Raw genomic sequence first — 25591 nt, forward strand, 5'->3', positions numbered from 1 at the left:
ACGGGTTAATACCTGCATGGAGTGGAGCCCCGTGAAGGTTTAGATTCAAGTATCGCGAGATCATTTGATTACTTCAGGACAAAAAACCTGGCTTCCTTTATTTTGATTGACATTTTTGTCACTTGTTGTGTTGTGTATGTACTCTGTGTGTCACTGTGACTCTGACTGAGTGATATTGAAGAGCGTAAGAGATAAAGGAATCTTGTTAAAGGACAGAACTGAATACTGATCACAAGAAAGAGAGATGAGCGCCAGTAAGAAGCGTTCTTCTCTTGAGCAGTTAAATTTGGCTGCAAATGCGCTGGTTTGGAATCTATCGTCGCCAGGTCCCAAGGAAACTCAACGAGAAGGTTCTTATGCTCATTTTTTAGTGTCAATTGTCAACACTTACTCTGCCGACACAAGTGCTTAATAATAGACCAGCTACTGTTTATTTTGATTTTATTGATATCACCATAACCGAACGGGCAAGAAGATAATTGCGACTTGGGCAAATGTCATGGCACAAACAGCGAAATGGGCCTGGGTTCTTTTGTCTTTCACGTTGTTGGTGACTTTAGCGTTTACAATATTATTTGACCATTTCATTTGTTCGTCTCCTAACGCAGTCGATTTTTGACCTAACAGCTGAAAGCCCTCTGTTGCCACATGCTACTAGTAATTTTTCTGTGTTCGGCTCGGGCCCGTTGGCCTTAATGGGAAGGAGCTGTTGACACAACTTGAGCCGCTAACAAGGCAAGAAAGTAGACGGTTACAATTTGCAGCAACAACATATACAAGTAGGTACGATGTATCAAAGAAACTAATAAAGGAGTCAATACTAATGTGTCTAAGAAGCAATAAAACGATTGAAGATTCAGATTAGCTGTTCATAAAGAAAATTAAAATTGCACAGTAGTCTCAAAAGCCTGAACAGCAAATTCTGCAATGAACAGAGGAACCGAAAGTTAAAGTTGTGCATCCTTTGACTAGGCATTCAGTGAAGTCGGTGACTGTGAAAAAAAAAAACAAAAAAGAGTAAAATCATAGACCAATGAACAGTCTGGCATTAGGACGTACAGTACGGTACCAGCAATGGCAACCAATCAAAAGTGAATTAAAGGAGCTGAAATTGGTTTCTTTAACCGATAATTCTTGGACGAAATTGCTAAGCCGGGGAATATGGTGATCAAGAGAGGAAAATTAATTGTTGGGGACAAATGGTAGACATGATTCCAAACCGTCAAATTATCTCAACAACCCTCACTTTTGAAATATTTCTACTTATTTCTAATAACATCCTTACTTTATTATTATTATTATTATCATTATTATTATTATCCTCAATAGCTCCTCTTCAGTCTCTTCTCTTGCAGTTTTACCCGTGAGCTCTTCTAAAATTTTGTCACTTCGATGTTGAAACCGTTTCCTTTATTAGAATTGTTTATGTCCACACAAATGACATAATGTTTAAAAGCAAAAGATTTACTAAAATAAAACGAATTAAATCAGTACAAAATAAGAATTTTTTTTTTAAGAAACCCTATATGATATTAGAAATCTTGAAGGAAAGCGTGTTCATCTTTATTTTGCAGTATAAAAATTTTGTCATTGTGATGGGTGTTTGGTAAGTGCCAGAATGAAAGAAATTGAGGAAGAATGAGAGAGAGAGAGAGAGAAAAAAAAAAGAAATGACAAATTTTTTTTAAAAATATGTTATTTGGTCCGTATTTTAGATTTTTCAAGTTCAAATGAAAAGAATTGAAATTAATGAAATAAGTTGAGGGGATCAAATGTCAATACTCTAATGTTGCGTCTACTAATCGGGAATCAAAATGAAGAATGAAAATTATAATAAATTGTGTTACCTTATTTGTAGGAATCATAATCGAAATAAGTTGTATTATCATTGATATGTTTACTTTATCTTCAAATTAGATAGATTATTATAAGTAATTAAAATAATCTTAATTGATTATTGTCATTATTTATTATAATAATTATGATTATGACTATTATTATTCAAAATAATTATTGTCAATAATAATAATAATAATGACGACGACAACAACAACAAATAGTAATAAAATTTATTACATGTTCTTACAATATTGACTAGACAAATGGCATAATGTAAGTGGCAATACTTTTTAGCACTTAAAAATCCCATCCTCATTTATAGTATTTACTTGCTAAAAATATAGAGGAATGTGAAATTGCAATAGATTTTGGACGGGGTCTATAAATTTAGAAATTATGAATGGGAATCTCATTCCCATGGAGCAGACGATTATGAAAATGAGGTTATTTTATTATATTATTGTAATAATAATGATAATAATAATCATAATTATTTTTATTATAGTACTTGCTATATTACATTAATTATTACTATAATTGTGGGAATAATATTTAAAGAAAAAAATTTACTCTTTATTTTGTTAGTGAATAAATACATATTACATAATGGCATTTTAATAACTTGAAACAATCCATTCTAATTATGAGATAAAGTAAATACATTAATGGAAAATATAGCTCATTTCGATTTTAATTTCAACAATAAACAACTTATTATTTTTTACATTCCTCGTCATGATTTTAGTTCATTCTAATTTTTGTCTATTTCAATTCTTGATAAGCTGATGCACCATTACATGTTTTATTGTAATTTTAATGTTAAAGTGATCATAATACAATTTTGATGTAGATGAGTCTTTTTTTTTGTTTATTTAAAAATGAGCAAAAAGACACAAATCAGGTCGGCCCAAGCCTGTGGGCTTTTGGCCCATCCCTCCATATGAGGGTCTAGACAAAAACTTATAAAAAAGCCTGAGCTAGGTCTGACCCTCTAACTTTTAAAAAAATAAATTTATAAATTAGAATAATAAATTAAAATTTAAAAATTAATAGAAAAATATAATTAAAAAACTTAGATTCCTAATTCATAAATTAATAATGATTTATAAAGCCTAAAATTATTATACTAAACTCTATCTTAAATGTTAATTAAGTAAGAGGTTGCTTGAATAAGACATTTTGGTATTAAAAAAATTAAATCTCTAAGTTTTTATTGTAATTTCATTGTCTTTATTTGTTATTTTATTTAAATTTTTTATTTTCTTTAATTCATTGTTGATTATAACAACTTTTTTATTATTAACTCATTTTAAATTATAATAATTTTAAAAAATTAAAAAAATAGCGAAAGTCCAACCCTAGCCCAAGCCCAGTCTAGGCTCATAGGGAGTCCCACCTAAGATTGCAATGGTTCCTTTACAATGGGTTTCAACCTAAACTTGAAAAAATCCAACCCAAGCCAGTATTTTGCCATTCGTTTTATTTTTCCTGAAAGCGATGAGAATATCATTGCCTTTGTATTCATCATTAAAATTTCTTTATTTAGAAAATCTATCAGTTGGGGTGGGCATGACTTGGCTTGGATTGTGCTTGTAAAAATTTAAACCTAACCTATTGTTTAATGAGTTGAGAAAAATCAACATAACTCAACCTAACACGCATGTCCAATGTAAACCAATCCAAATTATCAGGTCAGGCTGGGTTATATTGGTGATATGGATTCATAATAAGCCGACTCAATCTGATCAATAATGAGACCAAAAAAAGAGTTGGATTATTGGCACCCTCTAATATACTCATGAAACCTCTTTTTCCAGTTATATTTATTTGATTTCTAAAAATGTGTTTTTTCTCCCCTCAAATGAACTTCTAATTTTCTAGTTCATTCTTTTATTGTTAAAGTTAAAATATTATTGTGTTATTTTTCATTTCTTTTGCAACTTTATATTATCCTACACACAAAAAAAAAGTTTTTTGGGTGATAAATTTTTGAATGTTAATTATTGGCTTAAATTACATATATTTTACATTACAATTTGAAAGCAATCTTAATTGTAAAAAAATTTTAATCAATAAGAAATAGTGAAAAACAATAGATTATTCTAAATATGTACAATTTATTTTATTTAGGTAGGAAGTAACCGGTAGAAATTAAAAAAAAAAGAATTGATTATGAATGTAAGTAATTTGATGGAAAGAAATCTATGTGTGTATAAGGATAATGAGGGGGTGCCAATAACTTCACTATTAAAAAGTATAAAAAATGTTGACTCAATCAACCCACAAAATTTAATTGGATTGAAATAGTTGAGATAGATTATAGAGTCCATTGAATTAAGTTGGGTTTGTCCATATATTTCAACATTTAGAATTGAGATGCTAATGCGTTCCTAATTCAGGAGGCAATACTTAAAAATTATATAGAGTCTTTGGGGTGGCTGTTAACCCTAGAAGATACAAGATAAAAGCCAAATCCTCTAAATCTAGATTTAGATCCATCCTTGCAAGCTTTTAACCTAGAAGCCTATAAATAATCGCCAACCAATCTCTTAAGTAGCTGATTGGCCGTTTACTCCATCTTGTCGTTCATAATGGCGATGTTATGTCACAAAGTTAAGGTCATTGCCCTTAGAATTTACCACCACCACGAGCCCCTAGTGACCAAACCACCAATCCAACAGCTCATAGCTGCCAAAAGAAAGGGTGTGTTCTCTGGTTGGATTTCCCTTTTTGGCCGATTTTTATTTGGTTTTTTCTTTTTATTTTATTTTCTATCTTTTGTTAATCTTTTTATGTTTTATTTTTTTTCTTGTTTTTCTATTTTTATATTCTTTTCTTTATGGAGTTTTTTTTAGGTGTTGTTTGACTACTTCTCTTGAGATCTTGTATAGTCCTAAATGGTGTCAATTCAAAATTCGGATCAGAATCGTGTCACTACTTGAATTGGGAGGGTATATCTATGTTGGAGTTGATGAATTGCATTAGTGGTGCATCAATATTTTGATGACTTGGTGTGAGTTACTGATGACATGGATTGATTGCTCATCAAGAGGCTTGTTAGCAATACTCTATATGAGGTGGTTATGTTGTTGAGTTTTTGTGGTATTTTGTTATGTTTGTAGTTATTATTGTGTTAGGTTGTATTATGTTATTTTTGTATTATTATTTTCCTTCTCCGATTGGAAAAAAGGATTTCATCTACATTAGTTGAAGTTGGCAGCAATCCATAAAATTCATTCGAGTTTTAAGTAGATTTTAGGTGAAATTCTTTTTCTTTTTTCGGTCTGTAATTATAGTTTTTGTTAGGAGTTATCCTAATCTAGGTTTAAGTCATAGGTCTTAACTTATATATTGTATTTAAGTTTACTTATCATGTATTTATACTCTGTTGCATTATATTGTGTATTTATACCCCTATGACATTATTAAAGATGGCCAACGAGTCGGTCTGTACAGCACGACACAGTACGAGCACATTTCAGTGGGGCATGCAGCATGACACGACACGCACATGGGTTGGGTCGGGCTTAGAATTTTAGGCACATGAGTGTTAAAAGCATGACACAATTAGAGATGAGTCAAAGCATAACACAATTAGAGATGAGTCAAAGCACAACACGATTAGAAATGGGTCAAAGCACGACATGAGAAAAAACACACAATAAGCACGCTTCATTAATAAGCCACCACGAAGTCCATGGGCCATCAATAGCATGTAGGTCAAAATATATCAAAGTAAAATTTTTTTAATGAAAAGTAAACATAAAATGTTATGATTTTACAAATATCTTGAAATTAAAAATTTTAATATATTCTATTAGCATAGGCATTTGAAAATTAATTTAAGTCTTAATTTAAAAAAAATTCTAACTGTTTTATATTTATAATTTATCAAATGAATAAATGAAATTTGAATAATTTCTTTGAATATTTGTATATTTTAGCCACTTGAATTTATAGATTTGTATTAATCATTATTATGATTTATGGAATTAAATTTATGCATTATTGTATTATAATTGATTATTGTGAAATAAACTATATAGTTATGAAATTTGTGATAAACTGATAGTGAAATGTTAATTGTTCTCTGAATAAAAATTATTATTGTTGTTGTTGTTGTTGTTGTTATTATAAGTATGTAGGCTAGTGGGCTTGAGAAAGTACGCTGAATACGTGGGTTTAAAAAATCATGTTAGATACACTAAGTGAACAGATTGTGCTATACTGTGTTATGCTGGCTCATGGGTCCTAATAAGCCTTGGTTTGATACCAACACGAGCTGTTGGCCATCTTTGGGTATTATATTGTTGACCGTTTAGGTCCTTAGCGAAAGGCATACTTTCTTATAAAACAAAAAAAAAAATTTTTTTGAAAAGAAACTTTCATTTCATTTAATCAAAATAAACTGAAACAAGTCAGTACATTAGCTTGGGGGGTTTCCAACCACATGACAGATTCCGAGCTTTTCCAAGCTCTTTTAACTGGAACCCTGCTTTGCATTCTTGGATTTCTGAGATAGTCCACATGATCTCCTTTCTGTTGTTGGTTTCATTATTGGCTAGATTAACTACTTCCATGCAATCTGTTTCCACAATCACATCCATCAGCCTTGTTTCCTTTGCCATTTCCATCCCCCATTTGACAGCCTCAGCCTCTGCAGCTGTAACATCTTCCTGAAATGTTGTACTTCTCACTGTTGCACCCAGAACTTAGCCTTTTGAGTTTCTAATAACAGCCCCTAGTCCTGTGAGTTGTTGCTCTATATGTACAACAGCATCTACATTGATTTTGTAATGTCTGCTGGGTGGTAGTCTCCATTGGTCTTGCTTAATGGTTTCATTACCACTTTTGCTTAGTTGTTCCATTCCATACATCCCTTGATAAGCCTCTATAATTGCGTTGGCCTTGGCGATTATCATCAGAGGGTTCAAATTTCTTCCTTCAAAGATAAACTTATTCCTGGCATGCCATAGTACCCACCATACAGCAATTGCAAATTCTACCTCTCTCTTAGGCATTTTCCTCACCAATCTCAACATAACGCTTAACATATCCTCCCCACATCCTGCATTGTGGCATTAACATGAGTATGTTTCCAGACCTTTTTCACCATTTTACAACCCATGAGAGTATGAAAAACATCCTCAGTTCCCATTTTACAGATTTGGCAGACTGGTTCCTCTAGGATTTTTCTTTTCCACAGATTTTCTGAGGTTGGTAGCAGGTTCTTGGTGGCTCTCCAGATGAAGATTTAAATTTTCCTTGGGAGGTTGAGATTCCAGATCATAGACCAGCCATGAGAGCCACCTATTGAGCTTGTTGGAATTTCCCCAAACTTCAATCCGAGAGCAGCCTGGTAACCACTTCTTACTGTGTATTGTCCTTTTTTGTCATGGTGCCATATCAATTCATCATCTTGGGGATATCTTGGTAGTGTAATTTTCTTTATTGCCTCTGCATCTTCCTTGATAAAATGTTGGTCAATCAACCTGAGGTTCCAGTGGTGATCTAAATCAATTAAGTCTGAGACTTTAGTATTTGGGGGCAATGCTGATGTGTAGATTGGTCTAAATGTTGAAGGTCTGGGAATCCAGTTGCTGCCCATAACGAGTGCTTGGTTTCCATTCCCAACTCTCCATCTTGTTCCTTGTTGAAGAATTTTCCTGCCCCATAAAATACTTCTCTAAATAAATGATGGGTTATAGCCAAGCTTAGCTTCCATAAAATCAGCATGTTTAAAATATATGGCCTTCGGGATTTTGGCGACTAATGAATCAGGGTTTTGAAGTAATGTCCACTCTTGCTTTGCCACCAAGGCTTGGTTGAAGCTTGAGAAATCTTTAAAGCCTAATCCCCTTCTAATTTTCGCATGGCTGATTTTCTCTCATTTTGTCTTGTGTATCCCCTTTTTATCTTCTTTGGAGCTCCACCAGAATCTTGCAATTGCTCACTGAATATCATTGCTTACTGCTATGGGTATTTTGAAAACGCTCATGGCGTATGCTGGTACTGCTTGAGCTACAACTTTGATCAAAACCTCTTTGCCTCCGCTAGAAAAGAATTTGTGCTGCCAGCTCGAAATTTTAGTCAACATTTTGAGCTTAATGTCGTTGAAGAAGCTAGTTCTCTTTCTCCCCACCATCGAGGGCAGCCCCAGATATCTTTATGTCTAGACACCACATTCAGCTGAAAAATCCTTTTGATTGCCTCTCTCTGTCCATCCGAGACATTTCCCCCAAAAAACATTGATGACTTGTTGTAATTGAAGAGTTGGCCATAAGCTGAAGTGTAACACTCAAAGATTGCTTTCAATTTGTTACAATCCTCAGTTGAGGCTCTTGTAAACACTAAGTTGTCATCCGCAAAGAGTAGATGAGAGATTGTAATATTTATGCTGAACGTCAGGCCATGAATTAAATTCTGTTGTTCAGCCTGCATCAGTAGGCTGGAGAAAACTTCTGCACACATTAAAAACAAATAGGGGGAAAGAGGGTACCCTTGCCTTATCCTTCTTTGAGGTTGTATCAGCCCATTCGCAACTCCATTTATGATTAGGGATGATAATTGTACCCGCAAACCCGCCCAAACCCAACCGCCAAAACCCGCCCGTTGCGGGTAATTTTACCCGTTGCGGGCGGGTTTAGTATTATAAATTAAAACCCGCACATGGATGCGGGTGAGTTTGATATTAACCTTATATCCGGTGGATACCCGCATGGATATCCACCAAACCCGCAATATTTTTTTTAAATATTTTTAATTTAATTTTAATCTAAAAATGTATAAAGAAAATAATGTCATTAATTAAATTACCAAATAGCCAAAGGCTCAAAGTTGTGTATGTGTGTATGTGGCTTATATCCTATTCTAAAGTCATAATCTAAAGAAAACTAAAGGCATTTTCCTTCGAATTAGTATTTGAAAATATTAATCTTAATTATTATTATAGGTATTGTGTTGGATGGGTGCTTATGGTGGTGAATGAAATGAATATCTTCTCTTGGAGCTTGTTTTAAATGATAATATGAAATGTAATTATTATTTTTAGATACTAGTTTGTGTTTTTTAAATGGATTTGTGTAATTTATACTTAAATTTGAGAATTTGTGTTGAATTGATGTGGAAATTTTAATTTTTCATTTACATTATTTAAATAAAAAATTGAGTATGTTATATGGAATTTGAGGTTATTATTATAAATTTATATATTAAACATTTTTTATTTAAATACGGAAGCCTGCAAAAAATCCGCCGGATACCATTGCGGGTTTGGTAATTGTTAAAACCCACTGCGGGTGGGTTTTTATAAAAAAATTAAAACCCGCTGCGGGTTGCGGGTGGGTTTGATAATTTAAATTTTGTGCGGGTTTGGGTTTGGTAATGACAAACCCGCTGCGGGCGGTGCCCATTGCCATCCCTATTTATGATAATAGAAAAGGAAGGGGTGGTTATACAGTCCATAACAAGCCTAATCCATTTATAAAAAAAAACCAAGTCTCTCCATTGTATGTTTCAAGAATAGCCACTCTACTCGATCGTATGCTTTGCTAATATCTAGTTTTAAGGCAACTATCCCTTTCTTTTTACTCTTACTATGCCTAATTTTGTGCAAACATTCATAACCAATAATAATATTATCAGTTATTAATCTATTTGATACAAAGGCACTTTGCGTTGAAGATATTACCTCATGAAGTACTTGCTTCAACCTATTAGCAATCACTTTAGCTACTAATCTATAAATTACATTGCATAAGCTAATATGTCTGAATTCAATCACTTTCCTAGGCCTCGCCGTCTTAGGAATCAAAGCAATATATGTGTGATTAAGTGAAGCTATTGTACCTTGTTCATTTAAGACATGAAGGCACGTTGCAAGGACTCCACGTTCCCAGTGCTTCTGAAAAAAATAAAAAATATTATACATTAGAAAACCGGGTAGCTGGCGCAATAATTTTTTAAACTAATTTCCAAAAGGCGGGAGCGCACGTTAGCCTGACATCCGAAAATGAAACGGCGGGCTTCCAACACCTCACCAAAAATTTTACCTCGTCCAATTAAAACCGAAATCATACACATTCTTTATTTCACTAAACTCAGAAACACCCACTTTTCATTCCCAAATTATCCCTAGCATCGTCTCCATCATTTACATCCAATTCTTGATGGATCGTCGGGAGCGCCAAACCTCTCCGGCTCGAAGAAGCTTGAAGCGGAAGCTTGAGCAAGATTTCGAAGAGAAACCTGATCGCAAGGTCTCGATCGTCGAATCCGGCGCCACTCAACAAGATCTCGTTCAAGATATCCGCGCTCAGATTGATATACTCAACTCCAAATTCTCTTCTGATGAAACCGATCGCGCCGCCGCCAAAACCGCCTCTCACGCTCTTGTTGAATTCGCCAAAAACGGTACTGTTTTCGACATTTCTATCCTGATTATAAATATATATGTAACTGCACAAATTTGTGAGGGTGTTGTTTGTCTTTGTCGCACCTGGTTCTTTCAAGAAATGGAATATTGATGGCCAAATTTAAGCACTTCGTCTGAAATCACTTCGCGTTGATTGGCTATAATAATTATGTAAATTTTTCGTATTTGTAGTCATTTTTTAGTTTATTTTCGTTCTGGTTCTAACAAACAATGTGTTGGCGCAGAGGAAATTGTGAGTTTAATTGTGGATAATGGAGCCGTGCCTGCATTGGTGGAACATCTCCAGACGCCACCACAGTTGACGAATGCTCAGATCCCGTACGAGCACGAAGTGGAGAAAGAATGTGCTTTTGCGCTTGGACTTCTTGCTGTCAAAGTAATTGACTACCTTAACTGAACGCATGAATTGTTACTTCATAGTATTTGAAAAAAAGGTGTCACGGCCAAGTGACTTATCTTCATTTTTGTATCTTTGTAGTTTTATTTTTGTTAGTTGAACATTTCTTCCAAAGTAGAGTCATACTATTGTGCTCCGGACATTTTGTTTCTCTTTTATGTGTCTGCATCTTGGTTGATGTTTTTAGCTGTTTGTTTACCTTGTAGTATTTACCCTGCTTGTTATGCTTTGTTAAATAGCCAGAGCATCAACAAATCATAGTTGATACTGGAGCTTTGCCCCATCTCGTGAGCTTATTAAAGCAGTATAAGAATGGTGGTAATTCTCGGGCACTCAGTGGTGTTATTAGGAGAGCAGCTGATGCAATCACCAACCTTGCACATGAGAACGCCAACATCAAAACCCGTGTCAGGTTTACTTGTTTGCATATTTTGCTTTTCTTATATAAATTATTGTACCCTCTTTCTAATGTCTCTGTCGTACATTCAGGGTTGAAGACGGCATCCCCCCTCTTGTTGAACTACTGAAGTTTGTAGATGTGAAGGTACAAAGGGCAGCTGCTGGTGCCCTGCGGACTCTTGCCTTCAAAAATGATGAAAACAAAAAACTGGTACAGTTTTCTTGCTAAATTATACACTTGAGGTTCTTAAGCAACTTTTTCTTCTTATTTTTATTGAAAATAAATAAATTTTGAGTTCGCAGATTGTGGAATGCAATGCTCTACCTACCCTTGTTCTAATGCTGCGCTCAGAGGATGCTAGTGTACACTTCGAAGCTGTGGGCACTCTTTCAAATTCATAATATTTGTAGTTTCAATTCACAACTTCATGATGCTTTGATCATTGACTGACTAACTGACTTCACCTGAGATTTTCAGGTTGGTGTGATTGGGAATCTAGTTCACTCTTCCCCAAGCATAAAGAAGGAAGTTATTCTTGCTGGGGCTTTGCAACCAGTCATTGGGCTGCTCAGGTAAATATTGAATTTTGCAAAGTTCGCCTTTTTCTGAGCTGAATTCTAATTACTCTTATGGTGTCTTATTTACCTGCCTCAGGCTATATCATAAGATTTGCTTTCAATTTACTCTATAAGGTTCTTTATTATTATTAATAAACTAATAATTGAAGAAGCTGATCAATTTGCAACAGTTCCTCCTGTTCAGAAAGCAAAAGAGAAGCAGCTCTGTTACTTGGTCAATTTGCTGCGGCCGATTCGAATTCCAAGGTATACTGAAATAATTTCCTCTTTATGACTTGACTTTTTAATCTTTTATATCGGCAGTAGTCAAGGAAATTAGGTCATAAATTTATATTACCAGCCCCATTTTCAGTGCAACAAAAATGAGTTTCATGCAGGTGCACATTGTTCAGAGAGGAGCTGTACGGCCATTAATTGAAATGCTTCAGTCCCCAGATTCACAGCTTAAGGAAATGTCTGCTTTTGCACTAGGGAGATTGGCACAGGTTATTATTTCCTCAATCCTGTTGTGCCTTTTTCAAAGAAGATACTAATATAAATGGCATTAGAAGGCTGCTATATTTAATTGTTATCAGCTGGACTTGAATAGTTTGAGCTGTTATACTCTACTTTCATTTTATGAGGAAGGTTACTTAATATAAATGTAAACTGAATTCTGTTATGATGGTATTTTAGTAAACAATTGTGTAAACATTCTAAGGTGTTTTGCATGGATGATTATTAGGTTTATGTAGATATATCTCTGTTATCATCTTGTTCTATTCTTACAGTAATAAGCATCCACTGATTCTGATTCACGGCAAATCTTTCTATCTGCTTTGGTTTTTCCTGAAAGATTTTGGTGCATCAAAGTCCTTAATTTTGTGCATAACAACTTATGTGGCAATCAATCTTTATGTTATCCATCCTCATTAAATTTCTCTAGTAACTAGTAACAGAAAAGTTTTGTTTCTATTTGACAAATGTCTTGTTCAATATATTTTTATCCTGAAAGGTTTGGGTGCTATGCAGATGTGCGTGTTTTTTCCGAGTATGCTAAAACTGTTTAATTGTAGGACACACACAATCAAGCTGGCATTGCTCAGGATGGTGGTATATTGCCTTTGCTAAAGCTTCTTGATTCTAAAAATGGATCTCTGCAACATAATGCTGCATTTGCTTTATATGGCCTTGCAGATAATGAGGTATGGTTAAGGTCATTCAGTCATTTTATTTTGCTGTAATCTGTCATTTGTTATCCATCTAATTTATGTATTTGTACTTACATCACAAGTTGTTTCCATAGGATAATGTTGCAGATCTTGTGAGGGTTGGAGGTGTTCAGAAGCTCCAGGATGGAGAATTCACTGTGCAAGTATGCTCATGTTTCCATTTTACTAGAAACTACATTATAGATACTTCCCTTTATTGTTCCATTCAGAGTTTTGTTGCTAGCTGTTACAAAAATTTTCATGATACTTGTAGCCAACTAAAGACTGTGTAGCAAGGACATTAAAAAGACTAGAGGAGAAAGTTCACGGACGAGTGAGTTCGTTCATCTCTACTTTTTAGGAAATCTACTTGATTTGAATTGTAAAATTTAGTTTTTTCATGGAAGAAATTGATTGTATAAGCATAAGTTTGTTTGACCTGGTGTATCAATTTTGTCAATGTTTTGACAGGTATTGAATCATCTTTTGTATCTGCTGCGAGTTGCCGACAGGGCTGTTAAAAGACGAGTTACTTTGGCCCTTGCCCATCTTTGTGCCCCTGATGATTGTAAAACTATTTTTATTGATAACAATGGTATAAATACTTGAGCTGAGCTACCTACTTTGATCCCAGTTGTCTTTGTTGCATACGTTTACTCCAGCAGTTCAAGTCAGGTTTTCTCTGGTTCTTGGCTCCTTCATTGTTCACTTGTTTTTCCTGCAGGATTGGAGTTACTGTTGGGGCTCCTTGAGTCTACATCTGTAAAGCAGCGAGAGGAAAGTTCGGTGGCCTTGTATAAGTTGGCTACCAAAGCTACTTCTCTATCTCCTATGGATGCAGCTCCTCCATCACCAACCCAACAGGTGTGTTTTCTGAATTTCTGCCAGCTTTGGGGTATAAATTTTCTAGTTTCTTAGGTGAAATAGAAAATGCGGGCTGAAGATGTGCACTTGATATGAATGTGCATTTGCTTTCTTTGCTGCGTCTTATAGTTCAATTCAAGAGAGCCAATGTAAATTATTTCCTAGGTTATGGAGTTTTGAAGAGTTGGCTATTTTGACCACCAGCTGATCTTCAATTACATGCCTTTTTTTTGGAAGGGGGGGGGGGGGGGGGGGGAGTTGATTTGTTAAAATAACCCTTACTCTATCCACCCCGAGCAATTATCCTATAACTACTCTTCTTTTGACCTTTTGCTTGAAATTCGGAAGATTAGCCTGTAATTTGAGCCATGACTTTTGTCTTCCTAAAACATAAATTAATGTTGCTCAATAAGCTTCCTTCTTTTTATGCTCAATGGTCCAAAGCACTGATTCTAGTTCTTTATTTCAGACTCAACATTGTGTTGACTTCCTCATTCTTGATATCAGTTTCATCTGTTCACATTTTGCATTGTAACAATTTCATAATTTTGCTGTAGGTGTACTTGGGTGAGCAATTTGTAAACAATCCTACGTTGTCCGATGTGACATTTGTTGTTGAAGGTATACATTTGTTTCCACTTTGATTTGAAATTATTGCTCCTTTTTTGTGTTTCTTAATGACACGAGCATACTATTCTTTCTTAACGTTGTCAGGTAAACAATTTTATGCTCACAGAATTTGTTTGCTTGCTTCGTCGGATGCTTTCCGTGCAATGTTTGATGGCGGTTACAAGGTGAGCATTGACTTATTTTAGAGCTATCTTGTTTCTTGCTAAATGCTTAACTAAAAGAAGATGAAATAAAACAGATAAATCTGCAAAATAAAAGACTGAGAATCATGTATGAGGATTCAGTCATAGTCAGATTTCTTTCTGAACATTCTGCATCTACTGATCTGTGCAATATTTTGCATTCTATTGGCTGATTGCCATGTATCATTATGAAATTTGGATTTATAACTTATTGAAGCTTTATAAAAATGCATTGCAGGAGAAAAATGCAAAAGATGTAGAGATTCCAAATATCAGATGGAATGTTTTTGAGTTGATGATGAGGTCTGAGCTTTGCATTCTCCCTTAAAAGATGAATGATTAAGCAAATATCCCCTGTTGATATTTTATTGTATTTTGGATGTTTGTAGATTCATATATACAGGAAATGTCGATGTCAGTGTAGATATTGCTCAAGATCTTCTGAGGGCTGCAGACCAGTATCTTTTAGAAGGTCTTAAACGACTCTGCGAGTATTCCATTGCACAGGTTGGCTAAATGTTGAGTTTGATTTGTGTTTTTAACAGCATTATAGTATTCTTAATATTTAGTCTAATGATTTATTTTCTCTCCTTAGATTATTTCTGTTGAAAACATTATGCTCATGTACGAGTTATCAGAGGCCTACAATGCTACGACATTAAAGCAATCATGCATACTGTTTATATTGGAGAAATTTGACAAAATGAGAAACAAACCATGGTATGCTACCTCCTTCCACCTTGATTGTCCATTTTTCAAGCTGCTTTGAACAATTAATTTCAATATTCTTGGTGTATAAATTTCTGGCCGTTCTTTTAATTAGATTTTGGGTTTAAGGAGGGAAATTTATCTTAACTACCTATGACAATCGTGGTAATAAATCATGCTAGAAAATTTGCTTTCACATTTTTTCAGGACTTTGAATCTTTGTGGTAGTCTGAAAAATTGTTATTTCTGCAATGGCTTTGAAGTGAAATTATTATCTGAATCCCATATTCAGTGGGATTTCCTAGAACATTTGAATGATATTAAACACTGCCAATGTCTCTAGTCTTTCCTGTGCCATTTTAGTTTCGTGTAGTCAGTGGTATATATGTTTGGACCCTAACTGAATTTGAGAAATTCTAATTCAACTATTTGACAACACGCAGGTTCTTTCGTTTGATCCGTTGTGTGTTACCAGAGATACGAAATTACTTCACAAAAGCATTTTCGAATCCTGTCATTGTGAATTCAAGCCAGTTGTGAATGTAAATGATTTAGCTTTAATTTTGATATTGAAACAGAATAGTAGATGAAGACCAAGAATGTAAATAGAGCTTGGGTTATTGTTGTTGAGCTAGTGGAGGAAATTTTGCTGATTCCTCGTGTTAGGTGTAAGAAGACTTGGCGACTTCTCAGATAATGTAAATCCCATATATTGATGTTGTCATAGGCAATTGAAGACTGGGAGGTTGAAAATAGGCGATAATTATTGGATGATCAAATTTACTTGACGCGCATTTTGCAGTCGTTTAGACAAGCAGGACGCAGACGAACTCGTGGGCATTTAATACATATTATGGAATTGGGGTTTTAGACGCGGGATCAACAAAACAGGACGTAAGCCGATGGTTCAAAATTCCAAATCCATTATCTGTAAAATCAAGAGTAATGATATTTGACAACTGGAGATATTTGAACCTATTAATTTAAGTACTCAATTTTTTTTGATAAAATTAAAATACTCTATTTATTTATTTGTTAAAGAAATTCACCTTTAAAATTTAAAAAAAAAAGATTCTGCTCAATAACCCATTGAATACCAAATATATACTCTAATAGCTATATTCTTATTTTGACATTTTTTTTATCAAACGAACCAATTAAAACTATTTCTATTGTCGTTGCCTCCTTGGTCATACTTGGTTCAGTTTACACGTTTGATATTAAGCAACAAAACAAATGTTCAAATAAATTTACCAGAAATTAGTAGAACTTTTTTAATATTGTGTTCTAACTTTTTAAGTTGGGCGAAATTTTTTCAAAGAAGTCTAGAATGATGATTCGATGAAGATAATTTTCTTTTAGTCTCCCATGTTATTTCATTGCAAATGATATCAAAATCCAGGTTGAAATACCCATAGAAGATAAATTGGGGAAGACTTTAGTATGTCGGCAATAGATTCTGATTATAGTTGAAGCTTGTCATCATGACTGGTGACTTCATCTAATGGTAAGTCCTTTGTTTGGTTTGCACTTCTACTTGCTTGAACTGAAATTGAAGAACCATTTGTGCAATTCGGGTGGGGCTTCAACAGTTTGATATGAATGTAAATATGTTTGAGCTCATTAATAAAATTAGGTTTATAGAAATATGAATGTCCATTGTAAAAAGTTTTAGAGATAGGTTCAAAAATGGTGTCGAAAGTTAAATTTTTTTATTTAATAAATAATTATTTATCTATAATAGTAATTTATATTTTGGAAGTTTGAGTAATATGAATTTTTATTAAATTGTGGGTTTAGTAAGTATTTTGATGGATTCAAATAACTTATACTCTCTCAAATTATCTCACAAGTTCCTACTTAATTTATTTTACTACTTTTCAGAATTATAGTTATTAAAAATGAGAAATAGTATTAATTCTCTTCCCCGTCCCCCTCTCTCTAGCATAACTATCATCGGAACCACATATCTTCATCAACAATAAGAATATCATTATCATTGGCACTACCACAATTTATATTCTTTACCATCAAGCCATCACGTCCACCAACATAGGTTGAGTTTTGTTATTGGGTTTTATTAAATTTTATAAACAACTGGTAGGTTTTATTGTTATTGATGAAATTTATTTTGCTTTGTGTGATTATATAAGATTTTGCTTAATTTCAATTTGAGATATGATTAAGAGTTAATTCTGATTCAAATTGTGAGTCAATTAAAAAATAAGAGAGATATGAGAGATGGAAAATTAATTTACTGAGAGCTTGAGAAAGACAAAAGTATTTATTTTTTAATTATTTTTATTTTGCAATAAAGGAAATTTTGAAATAAATAATATTAATTAAAAATCGGGGGTCTGTGACTGTGAGACAAACTGAGCGCACCACTCCATAATCAGAATCTATTGGGCTGAGCTTGGGAATGCGGACAGACTGCGAGTTTAGGGTATCATCGGTCCAATCCAGGATAGATGCCCAATGCTTGCCAGTAGCAAGCCGAATATCACTTGGACCTCCACGATTTGCTTGCCCGGTTGGGTTTCTTCTCTCGTCGATGTCAAGCTCGCTCGCTCGCTCGCTTTTATGCTGTTCAGATAGCAAAGATATCATTTGATTTTCTGTGTGCTTTCAGTCTAGTGAAAAAGGCGCCATATGGCTGTGCAGGTGCAGCTATCAAGTTTATGGTTACCTTCTCCTACAGTCACTGTGCCTTTTGTTCATTGCAAAAGTAAAACCAAACCATCTACGACATCTCTAGCTTCGTCTGCTTCTTTGTCGTCTTCAGCTCCTATTATTCAGGCAACGTCGCCAACTTCTCATTTCCTGCTAATTTTGTCTTTCTATCTGAAGAAATAGAGATTGTTTACGTTTATGAATCAATTATGTTACTCAATGAATTAATGAATAATTTTGGAGGAAATTATTTCAGACTGTTGGTGGGAAACAATCGAGTTGGCATGGAGGAAATTCAAATAATTCCAATGGCAGTATTGAGGCCTACGAAGAAGAGTGTGATTGGGCTGATCTGGATGCTGATCTTTACTACTGGACCAAGTCATTGCGGCCTGTTCAGGTGTTTTTTTTTTTTTTTTTAAATGAAATTTTGCTCGTCATAATTAACCAAATACATAGTTATGTTTAGAACCTCTAAATGTTCATATGAAATGATGGCAAATTCTACAGTGGTATCCTGGTCATATTGCAAAAACTGAAAAAGAACTCAAAGATCAACTGAAGCTCATGGATGTTGTCATAGAAGTTCGAGATGCTCGAATTCCCTTGTCCACTACCCATCCACTGGTTAGAGTTTTCCATTCTCAATGTTCTCTTATTAATAAGACTCTGTTTGACGACTCATTTTCATTTTCTTGAAGTCTGAAACTTTTAGCTATTTTGCGGTTATTCATTTGCTTGGTAGTTTCTATGATACCAATGGATGTTTATTATTACTTCTTGAAAGTTGAAACTATTGAATGTTGATCGAGTTAAGTGCTATAGCTAAATGTTACTAGTTAGGCCTCTTGTTGCTTTTGTTTAGAATGCTCCACTCTCATGTTTAAAACTTTTGTATTACCACTATTCTATGTGCAGATGGATCAATGGCTTGGTAATAGGAAAAGAATTTTAGTTTTGAACCGAGAAGACATGATATCTATGGCAGATCGAAATGCTTGGGCAACTTATTTTGCAAAGCAAGGGACTAAAGTTATCTTCTCCAATGGACAATTGGGAATGGTATATTAATAATCGATCCTTGTGAGCTTTCTTTAGCTCGTGCATCAAAGCAGAAAATAAGCTCTTTCATAATGTAAATACAGGGCACTATGAAGCTGAGCCGGTTAGCAAAGGCATTGGCTTCTGATGTAAATGTCAAACGAAGATCTAAAGGTCTGCTTCCTCGTGCGGTGGGTTTTCCATATCAATCACTAATAATATTGAACCTTTTTTGATATTTTATATCTTCTCTCAGCCTTTTATTTGCAGCAGACTTTGTTCTCAGGTATCTAGTATTTGATTTTGCGTTACTGCTGATTCTTTCGAACATTCTAATTTCTTTTCTTGCTCCTCTTTCTTCTGGTATCCTAGTTAATTTTATTTAGTATATTAGAAGCATATGATTGTTGACCCCTTGTCTGAATTTAACTTTTACTTTGAATTCACCAAGAATTTTCCTTCTTCATCTTACAGGTTCGGGCTGGAATTGTTGGATATCCTAATGTCGGGAAATCATCTTTGATCAACCGTTTGCTGAAGCGGCGAATGTGTCCAGCAGCACCTAGACCAGGTGTTACAAGAGTATTGAAGTATGTATCACAATTTTTCTTGCTTAAATATCACCAAAAATGTAAAGTTACCCAAGACTAGGTGGAAGGGAAAAGGACATTTTAATGCAATTTTCAAATTTTGTAAGTCCTGCATTAATGCAGTCCTAGAAAACAAGATACTGAGCTAACTTTGTCGTTTCCATACTTGGAAAAACTGTAATGTTCGTAAAGGAGAACTTAAATATGGAGAAATCATATGTTGTTTACATTCCAAATGCTTTGGAGTTGCTTGAATTAAAATGTTCTGAACTTTTTGAAACATAAGAATTGAATTTTGTCAATGAGGTTTTGAACATGCAGTACTGCAATTGTTCAAACTTAAGCCCTGCGTTCATGGAGTTCAAAAAAATACTGGAGATACGAAAGTTCAAATTTTTATCGACCATAGCTGTTGGAATTTTGATTAGGAAGAAACTTTGAGATCTTAAAAATCAAATGATGCTTGCTGGTCAAAAACCATTGAGAGGCTTGTAAGTTCACCAAAATTAAAATTTAACTTCACTAAAGTGTAAACTTTTGGAGCTGTACGATTCTAGGGTTTTATTCTCTATCTTTATGTTCACCAGAAAAGAAAATTATGAACTTCATCTTTCTGTTTGCGTGTCTTCCTTATATCTGGCTGTAACAGTTCAATGATAATCGTTTAATTTTTTTCAATTTCTGTATTAGGTGGGTTCGTTTTGGCAAAGATCTTGAATTTCTAGACTCTCCTGGAATAATTCCGATGCGGATTAGTGATCAAGCAGCTGCAATAAAGCTTGCTATATGTGATGACATTGGAGAGAGATCCTATGATGTAGCTGATGTTGCTGCAATTCTTGTACAAATGCTGGCAAGGATTCCAACAGTAGGTATTGTAACTATATATTCTTAACACAAATTGCAGATGTTTATGATCCCAAATTTGTCAAGGGTTCATTTCCTGTTTTACTCGTTTGCTAAGAGGTCCTTTCTCTAGGCATGTGAAATTCTGTCCTGCAAGCACAAGTTGTGGGTGTTCAGATCCTCTCATATGTTTATCCATTTTAAGATTGTGTCTGAGATGAGTAACAGGATATTTGAGAGGAGAAATTTTACAAGAGCAGCTTTGCTGGATCTGGCAGTAATTTCATCACCATGACACGTGACGTAGTCATTGGCAAGATGGATTACTCAAAACTTTGCTATTTACCTGTTCAACTTGTAATTCAGTTTGTGCTCATTTCAGGTATAACTGCTCTTCAGAACCGTTACAAAATTGACATGGATGGTACCTGTGGTAAAACGTATGTCTTGGCTTGATATTCTTTTCTCAGAATGTTTGGTTACCCTGACTTTTTATCCTGCTACAATTAGTGAGTTGATTATGTCGCTATTAATCTGTTGTCTTGCAGATTTGTACAGAAGCTTGCCCTTCACTTGTTCAATGGGGACACCCATCAAGCAGCATTTCGTATCTTGACAGATTTCCGAAAAGGGAAATTCGGTTGGATTTCACTGGAGAGGCCTCCTCGGTAATAACACCTAGTTGGATATGCCTGCTTTGGCTTCAAGATGATTAAAATGCTCCATTTTATCTCTTGATCTCTTAAGTTGTGTATGCTCTCAATGACAAGTTTAGAATCCCTTTGGAAGTCTGTAGGCTTTCATTGACTGCAGTGCCATAATTGAAGAGAGAAAAAAATGGTTTAGTTTTGTTGTAATTGGACTGAGCACAAAGACAAGGACATGGCAGCTGGGAAGTTAGCAGGACTAAAAAGGGAAGCAATATACAAAAAGGGGACTATCCATCAAAGGTATAAAATATCAGATTTTCTGTTTCTTACATTGTCATCTACCAGCATCCTCATGCTACAATGTGGGGCGTCATCTACATTTTTTTTTTGTATTCATCATGTATAGCAATTTTTGTACATTATCATCGCTGGGTAGAAGGTTAGTGAAGTATGCATTGTCTCTAAATTTAAACACGCATGTTTTTGTATTTACTTTTAAAAGGGCTGTAACCACACTGAGAACTAAGCACTGCTCATGGGGATCTTGATCTTTGCTATTGTAGTGGCTGCTGCAGTAATGTTGATCCAGCATGTTGATGCAGCTTGTTGGATACGTTCCTATTTCTTTTCAGTACCACCAATCAAAAAATATCTTTGACAATGTTTCCTGGCGACGGGCATAATCTCTTTACTCTCCCTTATTCTCTGAATACTGATCAGTGTGTACTGTTGGTAATTGCACCACAGTACGTGTCTGATAATTATTCTTGCCACTAAGGTCATAGGTATTTTTCGGATTGACAGGTGCTATAGGACATAGTTGAATAAACACGGGTTAGTCCAGAGGCAGAAATTTTGATACAAAATATCATCAACGGTATCAGACATGCAATTTTGAAAAGAACTAAATATAATGGTAAACCATAAGACTTCCAATTCCTCCTACTTCTTCAGTTTTGAAAAGTTACACGTACAATGCTAAACCATAAGATCAAGCAAGTTGCTGCCAACTAGATGGTAATTAAAACCATCAGTTTCATAACAATAAATGTGCTTAATCTATACATACAAGCTTTTAGATGAATAAAAACAAACTGTGATGGCCAGAACCGCTCGGAAATGAAGGCCTAGAAAGGAAAGCACATGATGGAATACAGAAAATGTAGGATGACCTATGACCAAGTATGGGATACAAAATCATCCAAGGGAGCAAATATCGCTGCTTCTGCAATGATCATTCACTAAAATGCACCTACCGTCTACAATTAACATATCGATCTTAAACACACTTCAGCAGAATGTGGAGTTGTAATGATAAATTGAGATGAGTCCTTATCTTCATCTTGCAATTGTGGGAACACAAGCTGCATCTCCTTTACTTGACCAATTCTCCTTGATTTTACAAGCTTGAATTGGCCTGTCAATTTGGAGTCCTTCAGCTGCTTCTTTTCCCAGTTGAGAACAAAATTTGTGAAATGTCTCGACATTCACTTGAAGCCTGAAATCTAAACTAAACAAAAATTTCACCTCCATCCTGTTCATTTCTGCTGTGCTTACTCCTCCCACTCTAGCATAGTATGCATTGTTGAAAAATCTGCAAAACAATTTAGGATATCTCTTTACAAACTTTCCATTAATCACAACCATAGCCAAAAGATGCAAAGCAAGTAATAGAACTGGATAGCAGAACTGAATTTCCCTGTAACAAGTCATTTTCTGATTGACTAATGCAATATATATCTTTTTTTTTAATTATTATTATTTAGCCCTTACAAGTGTGGCACATAATCAAGTTTCATATCATTGAACTCCATAGGCAGTTAAGCACTTGGTCCCTTAGGACCAACCATGTCATTGTGCTTTTTTTTTCCTCCTCCCTGTTGTCAAGGTTCAGCAAAGCATTATTTTCTTGGCCAAACAAACAGACACAAGTCTTCCCATGAGCCTAATATATACAACTCCCCAGCCTGGAACTACCGGTTGATTGGTCAATGGGTAACAATAAACATATTGCCGATCCAGCATGCATGTATTGCAAGGTTACTAGCCATTGGGTCATCATTTTGAGATGTAATGACACAATATGCTATGATCAAATATACATCTAATAACACAGATTAGTACTTACGCATCATCAATAAATTTAGCTGCTACCATTACACTTGTTATAAGGAGCCGATGCACGTTAAGGGAGGTTAAATGACCATCAGTTTTCTGAAGGAATCTATCCATATAAATGTGTGCAATGACAAAGCAGGAGGGGCTGCAGGCTCCATACTTGAATATGCGATCGATATATTGTTGAATACTGATAGTGGGTGCTCTTAACCCGTGAAATATGGTAACGTCTTTAGTTTTGATTGTATCAAGTAGCATCTCATTTTTCTGAACAGATTTCTCAAGAAGTCTACCAATAAGCGACAAAATCTTCGGACTTCCTACAGTTCCTTTTCCCAAATCTTTAAGTCCCAACATGCGGTATATATCTGTACCAACACTCTCAGTATCAAGTGCCAGAGTTCCCATATCTAGATAATGCTGCAATTTAGGGACATTGCATTAATGACAGTTCTTTTTAAAAAAAAGTTGTAAAGAGGAAAACACAAGATACAAATAAAAATGATGCTGGGTAACAATTGTAGCTGCTGGGTGTACTGAACCATTAAAATGAAAAGTGACAATAATTAGAGACAACTTGCACGAAAACCAGATTGGTGGACCAGTAACCCCCTAACAGCCAACTCACATAGGATCTACCGACAGTTGGACCTGTCAAGCCAATCTATGCTTAAAACAAATTAACAAAAAGTTCACAGCATTCTCACTTTCAAGTCCTGAAGGCAAGCAAAGAGATTCATTGTTAGACAGCACTGCTTTGCCTAAATCTAATACATAATAATAAGAATCATTATTGGCCATTGGATTGTAGAGCTAGCAATAAAATTCCACATTTGTGTACTAGTTAAAACCCCCAAAGTGGCAAACCTTGCATCAAATTAGCATTTGGTGCAGTTCAGTTAAGAGAACATGAAAGTTGGAAAAGAAGCTCCTAGAAAAGAACAAAACATATTAAGGCTAGAGGCATACATTCATGCCAAAAACACTAGGCTAGCAACTATAGTCACTAATCAGAAATGGTGTGAGCATTTGGTACCTTTCCAAATTGGCAAGCCACCGCATCGGTAACTTGAGAAATTTGCTCCATAGCTAACTAAATCGACAACAATTTTGTTCCAACTAAATTTCTTAAACCAAACACTTTAACTCGAGACTTGGCAGGTGCCCAATTAAGATACATGATCCAGTTTCTGCTGTTATGGTTAGAACTCCATAGGAAATCTCGAATTCCCATTTATATAGTTAGTATTCCAAAACTTAAGCAGGGTAAAGCAGATGCTTTAACCAGATAAGATTATCCACTTAACACACAATTCACAATTAAAAAAGAAGAAGTAAGATTTACACCCTATCTATTTCCTCTACGAGAAAGAAGCTCCCACTTCACATTTTCCCCACAAATATGGAAGCCTAAAGTTAGAAATTTTATCCAAGATGAAATCGATTGCTTAACAAGAGTCTAAAGAAAAGAAATCCATCAAACATTACATAACAAAACACTGAAATTCAAAAGTCCAAACATGAAAATTAAAAAAAAAAATTATAGGTTGACATATGAGCAGCAAATCTCATTACCTAAAACTGTAACCAGTAAACAAAGAAAATGGATCCACATCACAGTTACTCTCAGTAAGTATAAACACACGAAAACTTACAGACAAATTCTTGAGAGAGATGAGATGTCTCTGTGGTTGGTTCCAAAAAAGAAAGGAAAAGAGACGTCTCTATGGTCAGCGTATCAGCTGTTTCTGTTTCTTCAAGAAAAGCATTAAGACACTTAAGATAGAGAGATGCAATCTTAACAGAGGAAGCTTACATATTATTATTCCTCCTCCTCTTCTCTCTATACTCTTGCCCGACAACAAACAAAGAGAAAGAGAAGGAGAATGAGACAGTACTGTTACGTGTTTATTTATTTATTTATTCATTTATTGAGTAATGCTCACAGCTCAATTGCCCCCTCTCTCTCACATAATTCTTTAATGGAAAGCAAAAGGCCTTCTCTTCTCTATTTCCCCATGAAGCTTTACATGTAAGATTGGTGTCGGTGTGGCGCTAACCCTCACCGTAGTTTGTTTCTTAAGTGGGTTCATTGAGGCAAGCTTTTGTTTTGGTAATTAATAATGATATAATTATTCTTTCCAATGCTCATGATAATTAAGAAGCAGTGGAATGTGTATTATGTGTGTGATCGGGTAAATTTAGAAAGTTTTAAGTACGTTTAGACGACATGATTCTTCTTCTTCCCAAAGGTGTAATAAAGTGTATTAATTCAATTGCATGTTAGCTTGTCCCTCAGAAAATTCTTTATTAAATTACGCCGCAAGTCAGGCCACCGTCAATGGGTTGCTACTTGCTTGGCCTTGTAATAACAATCATTGTCAATCGGCATTATCATTTAATTTGATTAGGGTGAGTGAGTATCGAGTGTAATCCCACCCACGGTAGTTA

General features: G+C 34.9%; 3 protein-coding genes across 6 annotated transcripts; 2 read left to right on the top strand and 1 right to left on the bottom strand.

Moving 5' to 3' along the window:
* Positions 1-9939: 9939 nt before the first annotated feature.
* Positions 9940-16110, top strand: LOC18046112 (ARM REPEAT PROTEIN INTERACTING WITH ABF2). The gene is made up of 19 exons (XM_006444005.2): positions 9940-10251; positions 10498-10649; positions 10910-11082; positions 11160-11280; positions 11373-11447; positions 11548-11642; positions 11819-11894; positions 12026-12133; positions 12704-12832; positions 12934-13002; positions 13113-13172; positions 13310-13433; positions 13563-13702; positions 14260-14323; positions 14417-14496; positions 14753-14817; positions 14904-15021; positions 15110-15234; positions 15666-16110. The coding sequence occupies exons 1-19, from the start codon at positions 10008-10010 to the stop codon at positions 15760-15762; spliced, it is 2115 nt and encodes a 704-aa protein (XP_006444068.1). The 5' UTR covers positions 9940-10007; the 3' UTR covers positions 15763-16110.
* Positions 16111-17653: 1543 nt separating this feature from the next.
* On the top strand, positions 17654-21683 carry LOC18046113 (DAR GTPase 3, chloroplastic). Of its 3 annotated transcripts, XM_006444007.2 has the most exons (10): positions 17654-18021; positions 18152-18295; positions 18406-18522; positions 18814-18957; positions 19041-19127; positions 19411-19526; positions 20217-20398; positions 20755-20812; positions 20921-21040; positions 21162-21683. In XM_006444007.2, the coding sequence occupies exons 1-10, from the start codon at positions 17875-17877 to the stop codon at positions 21166-21168; spliced, it is 1122 nt and encodes a 373-aa protein (XP_006444070.1). In that variant the 5' UTR covers positions 17654-17874; the 3' UTR covers positions 21169-21683. The 3 variants fall into 3 exon arrangements, 2 of the variants coding, with proteins under 2 accessions (XP_006444070.1, XP_006444069.1); XR_002906562.1 differs by lacking the exon at positions 21162-21683 and having other exon boundaries at positions 20217-20394; positions 20921-20951; XM_006444006.2 differs by having other exon boundaries at positions 20921-21683.
* A 250-nt stretch (positions 21684-21933) lies between these two features.
* Positions 21934-25213, bottom strand: LOC18046114 (cyclin-P3-1). 2 transcript variants are annotated; one of them, XM_006444009.2, is made up of 3 exons: positions 24796-25213; positions 23151-23560; positions 21934-22616 (listed from the first exon to the last, which is right to left on the bottom strand). In XM_006444009.2, the coding sequence occupies exons 2-3, from the start codon at positions 23546-23548 to the stop codon at positions 22361-22363; spliced, it is 654 nt and encodes a 217-aa protein (XP_006444072.1). In that variant the 5' UTR covers positions 23549-23560; positions 24796-25213; the 3' UTR covers positions 21934-22360. The 2 variants fall into 2 exon arrangements, with proteins under 2 accessions (XP_006444072.1, XP_006444071.1); XM_006444008.2 differs by lacking the exon at positions 24796-25213 and adding an exon at positions 24177-24490.
* Positions 25214-25591: the final 378 nt, after the last annotated feature.

The sequence above is a fragment of the Citrus clementina genome, unplaced genomic scaffold (assembly GCF_000493195.1).
Source record: "Citrus clementina cultivar Clemenules unplaced genomic scaffold, Citrus_clementina_v1.0 scaffold_3, whole genome shotgun sequence".
NCBI classification, from domain to species: Eukaryota; Viridiplantae; Streptophyta; class Magnoliopsida; order Sapindales; family Rutaceae; genus Citrus; species Citrus x clementina.